Here is a 13737-nt window from a genome sequence, read left to right on the forward strand (position 1 = left end):
TGGCGTCCAACCGGGACGACCCCGCGTGCCCGACCGCTCTAATACCCTTCTCCTATTTAAAGCAAACACACTCGTGATTTCTGTATACCTAACAATAAATAGGGGTTTTAAGTCAATAAGTTTTTTGTTTGTTTGAATGAGTTTTTTTTAGGAGAAGGTAATGTTTGGTCAGGTCTACGCTTTTGATCTCGTTAAACGTAAAACAATCTCGTACTAAACCTTAGCACAGAAAAAAGACAAAGTCAATCAGAAGTCTCTCGATCTTTATATTAATCTACTTGGCTCATTATTTGACTGAAAAATACGAGAATAATAAACGTCTGTCAACATAAAACGTGGAATAACGTCAACGATTTCTTGCACAATATTGTCATAACAAATAACATCTTAATCATTCAAAAAACTCAAAAAATAAATAGGTTAGAGACGCTTTATCTAAAGCAAGACAATAGAGTAAGTACACTTTGCTTCCCCCTCGTACCTGGCACTGTGGTTTCTTGAATAACATGAGCATTGAGCCCCATAGAATACAGAAGATTTTTTCCAACTCTTCTTTTAATAACACATAATCTAATTAAGTATTATTTGAATATAAATAAATACTTTAGTGTTTCTTATTTACGAAGAAAAATACCAATAGGTAAATCGTGTTTAATTATGAACAGCACCTAAGCATTAACCTATTTACACTGCAGCCAAAAACAATGCTTCGATATTGATAATTTCCATTCCCTCAAAAACAAATAGCAATGGCGGCGTTAAAACCGACCACGTGCAAGGAAGCTATAGCTCGTTGGGAGAAGACGAAAGGTGAAAATTCCACTGAAGCGAAAGTGATCGAGCTCCAATTCCAATGGCCTCCTATAGAAAAGATGGATGGCGCTCTGTCCACTCTTGTAAACTGCGAGTAAGTAAAGTACCTAATGGAATGTCGGAAATTACGGAAAACAACACCAATCTACCTTCATGTTTCTTTAATAATTCGTCAACTTTCGACAATGAAAAAATAAACAGATACAAAACGCATGTAGAGTGATATTTTTTATTGGTTTCATTTCTTGAAATTCTCGAAGATCTTTACCGTCAACTGCACCAACTGCCATGAAACACTTTAGTATTATGCCTCATCATCATCATAGTTCTTCTTCTCTTCCCAAATCCATAGCCAATAAGGTTAACTTAGGTGAAAATAATCGCTTTAGGTAGGTACTAACGAATACGAAATACAGACTAAATGAAAGAAAGGATTATTTATTTATTTCTAGAAAACTAAGCCTATCATCGAACATGATTGACAAAATAGCTGGGATTGCTGGCATGAGAAATCTGAAGATATTGTCTGTTGGAAGAAATTATATAAAATCATTAGCAGGAGTGGTAAGCGTTGAATCTATTTCCATTCATCATCATAATCGACATCATCAACCGGACGATCTTCGCTGCTCAACAATACTCAAGGCCTTAAGGTTTATTTTTTTTTCTGGGGGAAATTATCCATTAACCTTGGGCTCAGACTCTTACTGACTAAAAACCACCCCGTTTCTACTTCTGTCCTTCGAGCCGGAGCCCCGATAAACCCGATAGGTAATCCGCAGCTCAGGAAGGCTGTTACCCAACACCGAAATTAAATAAATTTCAGGAAACTGTAGCAGAGACATTGGAAGAATTATGGATAAGCTACAACCCGATAGATAAATTGAAAGGCGTCGGGACACTCAAACAATTAAAAGTTCTGTACATGTCTAACAATCTGATCAAAGAGTGGGTGGAGTTTAACAGGTTGCAGGTTTGTGACGTTCCTATATTACGTATTATTTCAACTGGATAAGATTTCACATGAAATAAGACTAGTCGAGTTCCTCGTCAAACAGTTACATGAGTAAGCCGATAACATAATAATTAATGAAATAAGAAAATCAGACTCTAACGTAATACGTAACACAGCTTTCAATACACTTATTGAGTTAGAAATTTGGTTTTCTCTACTTATCGATACCTAATAGGTACGTACGATAAGTACCTAGTTGTATATCAATAAATCGACCAAATTCTCCGATTTTCTCATAAATATTTCTTTCTTATAGGAATGCCCTAATCTAAGGGACTTGGTCTTCATTGGCAACCCTATAGTTGACAGCCAACCAGACGTGGACACCTGGCGTACCCAGGCTTCTACTCGACTCCCACAAATTACCAAGCTGGATGGCATACCGATCATAAGGGAGTAGACGATTATTCTAAATTATTTCTTAAAATTAATGTTATTTTGAAGAAGCTAATATTTAATTTTAATCACAAGAAGTATATTAAAATATTCTATTTACCTAATATAATGGCCGTGAGTTTCCATTCAGTCGTTTAATAGTAACTGACTATAGCTTGTGCTATTACCTAATAGTATGAACCGCATTATATCAATTACAAAACTATTCCGACATTCCCTCTAAATTTAATTCTCTGAATAAGAATTTTGATTGCGTGACACTTTCCGTAACAATGGGTGATAGAGGGCCACTTGTTTAGCCTAAGAATTGAAATGACGATAATATTCGAAATAATAGCCACGTCGCATCGCCTCGCTTGCTTGACATTTATGACAGATTATGACTCTGGCAACACTAATAACAGCTCCACACGCCATCTATCTATTAGTTGACGCAACTATAACATGACAGCGTTAAGATTGAATTCCATTAATCGAATAATGATTGCGATGGACAGATTGAAGATTACAGACTAATTCAACTAACACCGTGAAGCGATCAATTGACTCATACGTTGATGAACCCATGTTGATAAAATCTTATCACCATCATTTTAACTAAGCATTCCAATAAACACCTCACAAACAATTACCGATAGGTATTTATTTAAGCAATGGATTGGGCTGGTGAGGAACTGGACATGAACAGAAAGTTAAATATACTTTTATGGACCAATTGACTACTAACATTTCCCCCGGAAATCGATTGCTATAGAGAAAATTGCAAAATAACGCAAACTACTCCCCATTCTGGTACTAAAAAGTTGCTTATTTTATTGCAAATCGTCGAAATCTTCATGTGAATGCGTCGCCTTTGTCCGTGTGACTCTATGATTCGTCATACGTCTCAAAGCCGACTTAATAGCCTGCTTAATTCGCGCCAAAAGGAAATACGAATTGGCCGGGGACGCCATTGCCGGCGGAAAAGTCCCTCTCTCCGTAGATGCGCGAATGGCCCCGCCATTGTGTTGCCACTAATAAAATTTAATGATGTAAACGGATAGCACGAATTTATCTAACTCAGAACGCGTGGGGAGCGGGCCACTGAGGGGAAATCAATTAACGACAATATATCAGCTGTAAAGCAAATTGAATTCGGTATTGTTATACGATACTGTTGGAGATTGATTCTAAGCTCTCTTTACTAATTTGTATTTTAGGGGCACACACAAAGTAGCTGGAGATTTGAGAATACTTTACTTTACGTTGTAATCTTATTTAAATTTTCACCACTCACATCCTACCACTGATTCTCTAGATTTTGATATTGTAAGTTTTAAGTAGGTATACTGTAGTTAACTTACTTACCTGATCTTGGCGAAATCAACATTTTCTAGCTTATCAAAGATCTGATCGGTTAAACTACAAAGTTAAATAGTTTCTGTACATAGATGCCTAGTTTGTTTATTTAACTTGCCTATGTAACTACCCTCATTCTTTATAACTACGATATCAATAAAATGTATATACCTTATGTAAACTAGTCATATATACTTAACCACAAGCAAGGTACGTCGTAAGCGATATTTGAATGACGCTCAATAATTTAATGGAAACCGGTCATTGTGTACTCAGCGTAATGGACCGATAATTGTCCATCCAAACAGAAGTAACTCTGTTAATCAAAATAAAGCTCGCACCTTCCCTACGCATTATAAATGAAGTAAGCTCCCTCGTTAATGCGTACAAATGCTGCCGACCGCCACATAGCCCGTCATTATTTAATTATTAACACTACAATCGACCTAATTTTGATTTCTATTTGACATTTCGATTACGCGGCACGTAGCCGCCGGCGAGCAGCCATTTTGTGACATCTGTCCTCGAGTGTGTTACGAACTATAAAATTCAATTTCCCCAATCGGCCAGCTCGACACATTTATTATTCATAGGTCGGTACCTAGATGCCCGGCCACTAACAGATGTGATCTTTTACGTGAAGGAATATCAAAAAACATGACTTCGATATAAAGAGCAGTGATTCTAACGGACATGAATTTAATATAAGATCATGTGAATCCAATTTATGGGAATATTCGGGCAGTATAAAAGAAAGTCCAAATACATTCACAAATAAGGTATTCAATCGCGTGACATCAGAGTTTTCCCGTATCGGGAAATGAGTTTTCATTTCAGTTATTGAAAATTTGACTCGGTATTGTTTCTGAAAAGCTATTAATATTGTAGGAATGGAGCTCGTGGTTGTATCGGTGTATTGGCAAGCAATCACTTCAGGTCACGCTACTGATCGCATTTAATACTTGATTCGATTGATAGTCATGTTGTAATGGCTATATCATACCAGGTGCTTTTTGATTTTGATTAAATGTTCAAGTAGAGCGTTAATAAATGCTATAGACAAATTGATATAAATCGGGCTTATATTCTATTAGCCAATAAATCAATTCATGTCCTCGGTAATGCACAATCCATTTGCTCGCATGTAGCCTAATTGCCGTTAGCGCCGCCCAATGGTCCCTTTTGGTTAAAACGCTGGCCGACCGGCCCGCCCCCGGCTAGTCTTGTACGGTAAACTCGTGAAACTCCTATATATTCCACTATAATGGCTGATTTTCTAGCTCAAGAGATGTATCCCCAGCAAACGGTCGCGCTTACGCCACTCAAAGGCGGAGAAAATGGCTTAAGTGCTTTCTCTATTATGCTTAAGGTCGTTCGTGAAAAGGATAATTTTCAACTCTCCAGCGCCCCCGTTTCGTGCGGATGTGGAATTAGTGTGGACGTGACGTTACATTTTACTTCTCTTAAAATTTTATTAGTAGGGACACTAATGTTAAGTTCATTATAAGTAAACCAACTTTATCCAATATCTTTTTCTCTTAAAATCTTTTGATCACCGGGGTTGAGGTCAATATCACGTAAAGCATTTATTATCAAGTAAAGGAGTTAAAGAAGGGGAAGTCAAAGAGTGACATAATAATAAATCAAAACTCATCTTCATAGATAGTGATTTCAATAGAAAAATATTATTTCTCTCAAGCATGTCTACACATTTCCAACGTAAAGTAAGATAATATATTTTTAAGTTGGGTAACCTATTGTCGCGGCAAGCGTCGAGGGTAGCAAAATAAAGCTTTTCCAACAAACAATAGTTCCGGTCCTTTGTCGCACTCGGAGTTGAGTAAACATTAGTAGTTGAGGGTATTGTGAGAGGTTTCCTCCGCCTCCGAACCTCCTTTAAGCCTCCGCCGCGCTCTGCCGACTCCAGGCTTAACAGTTTACGGCCAGATAACTCCCACTTACCCCTCATTACCTTTTGTTTCATAAGAATTGTTTGTTTTATTTAAGAATGTAGATATATAAGCATATATACTTCACTACTTAATTATATAGCCGCGTTTATTTATCGTAGATAGCACCGAGCAGGTACCTAGTTTCTCTAGTTCTTAAATAGACCTATCCGTTCTATCTAGACCTATATTTCCTGCTACAAAGCCAATAAATAACTATTTATGTTTTATTCATTAAAAACGGCTATGAGTCAGCTTATAAACATTAAGTATTGTGCAAACAGTAGAAGTCACGATCTTACCATAAATTTATTTTTACATTAACACCTACTTTCCATAATAGCCGATAAACCAAATTTAGTTTTCATGTTACGCACCCTCTACAACTACTTATAATAAGCAATGATCAATGGAGAATAATCCTATTGTGTTCCGCGCACACAAAAAACCATGTCTGAATTATTCCGCCACGGTTTCGCGCTAATATCTCCATTACATTAGTGTAGAACTTCATTGTTACCCGCACTATGCACAGATCTACATGAAAAAGATTACGCGCGAAAATGTTGACAGTTGTCGCATAGACAAAAGAAAAGTGAGTGCATTTCGATATACGCATAATGGTTTGTGTTTATTTAATTTAAGTCACTGGCAACATAGAATAATGGCGTGTTTTCGCCAGCGGCAGTGGCGCGCGGCGTTCCGACTTGAGCCGGGAGCGCCTCGGGGCAATAAAATTAATGAAGCGTGGAGATGGGACCATTTTACTTGTATTATTCGTCTCCTGCGGCCTGAGACTGGAGCGAATGTCCATTAGTTCTGTTTTAACATGTTAGCGAGGTTGAAACGTTGTAAATGCGATTTACTTTGCAGAGAGGGTGGAAAAGTAGCCGGAGAGATTTGATCACGATCAGTAGCCAAAGCGATCGGAAGTGATCTCAAATAGCTATTTGTTCATAAATAAGACATCATAATTTATTTACGAGTAGCTTTTTAGTGGACTCTTGTTTTTCGTTTCATGTTAGTGAGATAGAAAGAAATGATGCATCTACCTAAGTCAGCACATAGGTGCTTAGGTACCTACATGAGGGGATACTTAGCATTATCAGAGTACATGTGGTAAACACTGCAAATAATACGGTAACGTGAACAAAGAGCGCATTACACCGCATTAGTTGTTAACTGATGATCAAACTGATGGAAGACCGCGCGGCGGTTACGCGCGTCAAATTCCCGCGATATCATCTTAATCCGTCTGTGTAAGTCCTCAGCTAACGGCTCATTGTACGCATGTGTGAAGAGCATTTATCTTTAAAGCTTTCAATAGAATAAATATGGTGAAATAAATACACCACTCTCTTCTCACTTTACACTACTCTTCTTTATGTGCCTACCCCAACTATTTCATTTATTTTTCCGATAGGTCAATGTTTTATGTAACAAATATACTTAAGTAAGGAATCAAGCATACATATTTGCGTTTGTTACACCAAAACTAAACAAACTCGCGTAAAACCAGCACTTTACCACCGACAGACGTCTCGACAAACACAAACATTTCGTTAACTGTAGAAAATTACATAGAAGTCAGTCCTTTACAAAAAGCTTCGGCGCACAAAGGGTGTATCGCAGGCGCTAAACCGTCGCACGCTCATTACGCGAACATTTGCTTGCTTGCTACCACTATTAGCATATCAAATGGCGTTATCTGATGTAACGGGTGCCCTGCACTCGACCACTGCGCCACTAATGCTCCTACGAGACAATAACACGATTAGCGATATAAATACACTACAAGAGCGTAACAAGGGATTTTAGCAGGATACGTAGATTGTTATCAGGCGTCGCGTTTACAAGGGTAAAGTATATGTTTTTGATGCTCAAAAGGTATCTTGTTACTTTATGTTATTGTTGCAGGATGTTTAATGTTAAGGACTGACGGATTTGGCCTTGGTTTTTCTTTGGTGGGTTAATTAAGGGTTTTTGACCTGATCTGATGCTCTTTATGTGTGTTTTGGGCCTTGCACTACATTTTACAGACTAACTTTGTATGTATGATGATGCTGAATGTAGATAAAACAATCATTACTAGTTCGTATCGGTAAAATGGCATTAGATAGGTCCAGGTTCTCCCTTTGACACCTATACCTTCCTTCTCATAATTATTGTTCTATGTCCCTGTTCTTAATATCCTTCTCCATAAAAACCTAGATACAGCTCATATCCACATCCCAGTCTATCCCAAGAATAAATTCCACTTCCCGCATCCGAAACAAGGCTTGCAAAAAAAACATAACAATCCAAATTCGTTTTTCACGCGAATGATAAACTTTTATGAGGTTGTTACATAGTAACAATAGGCGGTGCGCACCCGAGGCCCGGAGGTTTAGTGCGTCCGATTTCCATACAAAAACTTCTATTTCCCCAGCTAAATGGCACGTGAGAGGACATAAAACTGCGGGAAAACTACAACTAGCTACCGAATAGTTAACTACACTTTTATATTTTTTTCACCCTTTATAAACAAGATAAATAGCCGACAGCTACGATTTATTAGCGACTGTTTGTAATCAGTGCTGCTTGGGATTCGGATATGTTAATTTTGTTGAACGTAATTACTTAATACTTAGTAGGGATCTAGTTAGATATTATATACCGTTTAGTGCTATTTGCTATCAAGTCAACAATACGAATCTACGAATTTTTGACCAAAATTATTACCTTTGTAGGATATTGCCTACTGTGGCAGCTTTCTATGGTAACTTTAAAAGATCTGGAAATATATTACATGTCTATCTAAGTAGAGGACTCTACTAAGCGATTGTTTACAACAAAAATATCTCCTGAAGTTGACGAAAACACGTCAAAAGTTAGAAAAACATCAAGAAAAACATTCGTTATGTGTAGCAACGACATAGAAGTCGATAAATCGAATCGGTCTAACAACACAGTTAAGTCATACTAAGTAAACCCAAGAATGTTAAGTAGGCATCATAAAAACTTATAGGGACGCTGGTTACGAAGATGTATCCTACACGCGTCAAGCTGATCTCGAGCCCACCGACTTGTGCCATCTCTTAGGAAGTGATTTGTCAGCGCCGCCCCCTCTCGATTGAATAATTCAAATAATCGAGGTATTTATATGTAAATAGCGAGCCACATCTCCATACGAAAGGGCCGATCGGTACATAAATTTGGCAAGACGACGAGAAAACTGCGACGCACCACCGATCTGATTTATTCGCTAAGTTTTAGAAAAAGTGGCGCGCGTCAGGAAATGTTTGTCTAATCGCGTTTATTGCCCCGACCCGGAATTTTGCGCCCCGCAGCACACTGGGGTGAGGCCGACTACGTAATAAGTACTCCGATGTTGTATAAAAACAACTATTTATGCTATGAAAACGAATATAAAGTCTTCAAGGCGACACAGCACAAAAGATGGAATAATAACAAATATTGCTCACTTACTGAATTAAATGTACATTTGTAATGTAAGGAATAGAGTGGTTTCAAACTAAAATGTTTACTTAAACTGTATGTTATATGTGGAAAAATATCACTTAGGTAACTAACTGTATATAATAGATGTACCTACCTATAATTTTTGACCCGATATTTAATCCTACTCTCAATACTAAACTTGACAACCCTCGAAAAACCATTCTCAACATCTCCAATCCCACAAGAACGACAAAGAAACAAACACAATCCCATTATTAAAACATAACTACTCGTTGTAACAGCAATTAATATCACTCTCTCAATTAGAGCAACCTATGACACTTATCCATTGAAATAATAACGTTGTTTATGAACGGTGCTAGTTGCTAGAGAGCGCCATCATATGGGGCGACACAATTAGTCATAGGAGCCGGGAGCCTAGCTCATCAATCATTTTAGTACGAGCGGGGAGGAGTGGGGAAAGTGTTAATAATCGCTACCGCCACTATTGTTCATTTCTAACTAAATTCACGTAGAGAATGATAGCACGTATCACTAACCTGATGTATGGGACTTTATTAGTGGTTGTGCCATTAAGGTGTTTTAGATATTTGCTCGTACATTTTTATTATAGCTAACTTACGATTTAGCTGATAGATGTTTCTTTAGATTTAGAAGTAGCAGGTGCAGTGTTGGTTCATAATGACGCATGGGTCTGGTGAAAACTAAGAATCGTTCTATGTATATCGGTCGGTATATCGCATAGAAATACATAAAAACATACATAGGTACTACATAGAAAACTACAGAGAAAAGACTCACAATGGTGCCTTTGTTTATCCCGCTACGAATAAAACACGTAACGTTAGGTAAGTTTTAACCAAAAGTACCTTTTCATACAACATACCAAACCAGACCAAGACCATTTATTCAAAACCCAAAGTCTGTTCTAGACCGCTCTCAATAAATAACGTTCTGACCTGACTCAAGGGTAAAGATTTCAACCCTAAAAAATACATTCAGCTTTATAGAACAGAGAAATAAGCAAGTGAGCAACAAAACGCACTTTATCAGGTGGCGGCCGCTTTATCCCGCTAATGACCAACCCCTCTGGAGTAATAAAAGTCGATATCAGCCTCCCTGGAACGACCTCTCGCTGACACATCTTGGTACTTTCTTGCTTTTTTCCATGTCTGTTTTTAGCCCTTGTGAACATTGACATTTTTAGGTGATGGTCGACGTTTACTGAAAGTGTTGAATAGCTGCTAGAATATAGATTAGATTTCAGCCATGATCGTCCTACTGCTGTGATGATATGCTATATTTTAAATCTCGAATGAAAAATAAAAAATATTTAATGCGTATTCAGAATGAACAGATCCAAGGATTCAAAATTTTAGAAAGTTGGACCTATGTAATTTCAATTTGATAATAACATTTTTGTACCTAAAAGTAGGAGCTAGGTAGGTAGCTTAGATTATCGTCCTGTCTTGTCTTCCAATCTTGATTCGTCGTGGATAACTAGTGATATGGGGTGTTTTATTCACGTTTCGCCAGTTATGTCACATAATCCATGAAATAGAATTCCGATTGTATGGATCACGTCAACTTTAAAGCTCCATAAATAAGTTGTGAAAAGTATCAAACACGATGATCGCAGTACTTGCCCAGCGAAGCGCGGTTGAGAATTAGCGGCGGCGGGAAAGAAAAATGATTGTGACAGTCCGGCGAACACCACTAATGGAGTCTGCGTCTGCGAAATATCCCCACTTAGACCAGTAGTGGGTAGTTGGCCACCTACCCACTCCATTACATGTGGCGAGGCGCCTGGATCAGCACTTTACACCCGTTTATTGTTAAAACAACGAACCAAAAAACTATGACATTCATATTTTATTAATATGCTCTAATGTCCATGATATACGAAACCTCCACGGCAGTTGTTAACGCACTAATCTTTAGTTTAAAAGTGATCAATAGCTAGATAACGCTGTAATAGGGTGACTATCTGATTCATGTATCTACTTAAATTCAAATCGCCATCGGAATACAGAGGGCAACGAATGTAGCAATAACGGGGCCCCACCCCTACAATACAATACAACACTCCCCTCACAAATTAAGTGTAAAACAAACCTAATGAAATTTAAATATCTTTTCGGCGACGCAATAACTGCACAAATAAAATCATGTCGCGGGGGAGAGTATAATCGCTTCTATTGTGTACACATTGTATGAAATTATTCCGTTGAGAAGTTTTACAACCCTGTCGCAGTGCGTTAGTAGTGTCGTCCCATCGTATTGTTTGCTTTATGTAAGGGATGGTTAGTGTGACAAGGTAACAGGGGCTAGTGACGTCGTAAGAAGGGGCGGGGATGCTCTCGAGACAGTAATAGGCTCTTGCGGTGATGATAAGCCTCTCATTGTTAGCTTGTTAGTGGATAATTCGCAGTAATGTGTTTAGCGTGCGTAGAAGGGAAATCTGCGTGCGGTCTTGTGGTATTTGTTTTTATTTAAGTAAATAATTTTGCTATAATGTTGTTCCTATTTTGTTATAGGTATTTATATAATTTCCTTCTTAAATGAAAACCAGAGTTTATTCCTGTTGAGCAGATTAACTAGAAATATACCTATTTCAATGGATACGAGGTTGGTAATCACTACAATTCATTAAAATTGAATGGATATAGGTACACGTACTAGATAATAATTTTATTCAGTAGGCAAACCTCTACCGAATAAACTTAGTTCATCAGCAGATTATATCAATATGTCTACCCAAATCAAAGAAAACAAAAACGTACAATATTTTCACGTAATCGACGAAGTATTCACGAGCGGAAACATTATTATTCTAGCAGATTAAGTCGAGTATCCAAATGAAACTCTTAAAAGACGTCCGCGCCCCTCAAAGGGGAGGATACTAATTTTCTTTCAACTTTAAAAGAAGGTTCCTTTCAAGAAGTAGAAAAAAGTTACAATCGAAAAGGAAATTTGCGTTTTAAATCCTCTAATGAAGCTGAGAACTTTGTAATGGAGGGCCGAAAGGCTGCTGGCAAATTGAGGAAAAATCTTGCGCCGCGAACCGAGCTTGGTACATGGAAATATTAATTAATTGGAATGCTTTCGTTGAAATTGCATTTGTATTGGTTGAAATAGGATTGTTATTTAGGTATCTGCTTGGGTAGCTTTAGGTATTCGAAGTAAATGATAGGTTTAGTTCGGTAGAGTAGATACTTTAACTAACTAACTTTAGGTACTGATTAAGTTCGGGTGTCTCACATTGAACCAGGCAGCTACATTTAGCCACCGCCGAATCTCGAAAATGTGACATTGCTAAAGTGCGCTAATATGAGTAAAAGAGAGGTATTTACGTTCCATTCCTGCCCACTAGTTTACGTGGCGATCGCGAGCAAAGTGTTTTTATGAGGAGCATTCGAAAGCAAACTGACTCAAAAAGTAAATCTTTTTTGCAAATTCAATTCTTTTTTAGCTTTTTTCGATTAAATAATATCAATTTAATTATATATACATTGTTTTCTATGGTTAGTTAGCAATTAAAAGCGCTAGAATTCGTGTTTTTACGAGATTGATTTGCCGGTAAAATATTGAAGTTAGTTATCAAAACGTGGTGTGTCTCACAGTGAGCCACCTGAGGGTGGTACACATTGAGCCCTGGAACATTACGTACATCCCAGTCACTAAATGAGTTTTTTTAAAGAAATGTTTTTAATTTGTTATAAAATGGTGCGAAACGAAGTGTTAACAAGAAAAGTGGTGGGCATTTGGCTGGCAACATGCTTAAAGCCCTTAAACTGCACAGGTGAAAGTATTCGTATAAGATTTAAAGTGATTTTAATAAAATTAAATATAAGGCTGATTATTAGACTGCTGAATAGTTTGTTTTATAATAAATAAAAATTGTATAATTCACTATTCCTGTTTTTATTATTCTCACAAAGTTTTTCGCTTTGATTTCGCTTATAAATGGAACTAGAATACATAGAAATAAGGTGGCTAAATGTGGACCATACCCTGGTTAAATGTGTATACCACCTGAAGTACTCATTGAACCAAAAATCATTTTTCATGAAAACCTTGTTTACACTGAAACTAAAAGGAATATGAGAAATTAATGTTTTACAAAATTAAAGCTAGATAAATTTGCTAAGTATACACAAAAAATTAAAGACATTGATTGAAAATCCAGCCCACTATGAGACTTTGAAATTTACCTGGTTCAATGTGAGACAGCTTACCATACATGAAAGCTCATTTGACATGAGCGTGCGAGCGCCGACTAAGTATGTAGGGTATCGCGAGTTCCAGTCTTTGTTTCTACAAAATTAGTTTTTTCGAAACTTAGGTACCTACGGATTTTAAAATCCTTAAGTACCTAGGTAACATTTAAGTACGTACTTTGTTATTCGAAACTTATGTAAATCTCTATAAAAATCAATTGCTGTACATAGTCTCGCTAAAACTCGAGAACGGCTGGTCCGATTCGGTTAATTTCAGTCTTAAATTATTTGTGGAAGTCCAGGGAAGGTGGAAATGAGACAAAAAATATTTGAGGCAATACGAAGTTTGCCGGATAAGTAAGTACTAAATATTTTTACAATAGGAAGGGAATCCCTATAGCTCTGTATGTACCTAATTACCAGTGAATATGCATGTTATATACCTAACATAATACAAGTGTCGTATTTAACAACAGCGGCTCGTGAAACGTTTTAACGAACACTTGCGCACTTACTGCAGACATACCGATCGAGCTTCGAACCT

At 37.4% G+C, this 13737-nt stretch overlaps 1 protein-coding gene across 3 annotated transcripts; it reads left to right on the forward strand.

Annotated features, from left to right (window-relative positions):
• Positions 1-314: 314 nt before the first annotated feature.
• Positions 315-2333, forward strand: LOC118262770 (dynein axonemal light chain 1). 3 transcript variants are annotated; one of them, XM_035574366.2, is made up of 5 exons: positions 315-453; positions 748-907; positions 1266-1377; positions 1640-1786; positions 2085-2333. In XM_035574366.2, the coding sequence occupies exons 2-5, from the start codon at positions 750-752 to the stop codon at positions 2226-2228; spliced, it is 561 nt and encodes a 186-aa protein (XP_035430259.1). In that variant the 5' UTR covers positions 315-453; positions 748-749; the 3' UTR covers positions 2229-2333. The 3 variants fall into 3 exon arrangements, with proteins under 3 accessions (XP_035430259.1, XP_035430258.1, XP_050553130.1); XM_035574365.2 differs by having other exon boundaries at positions 331-453; positions 696-907; XM_050697173.1 differs by having other exon boundaries at positions 401-419.
• The last annotated feature ends 11404 nt before the right edge of the window (positions 2334-13737 follow it).

Source organism: Spodoptera frugiperda, chromosome 12, assembly GCF_023101765.2.
Source record: "Spodoptera frugiperda isolate SF20-4 chromosome 12, AGI-APGP_CSIRO_Sfru_2.0, whole genome shotgun sequence".
In the NCBI taxonomy this organism is placed as follows: domain Eukaryota; kingdom Metazoa; phylum Arthropoda; class Insecta; order Lepidoptera; family Noctuidae; genus Spodoptera; species Spodoptera frugiperda.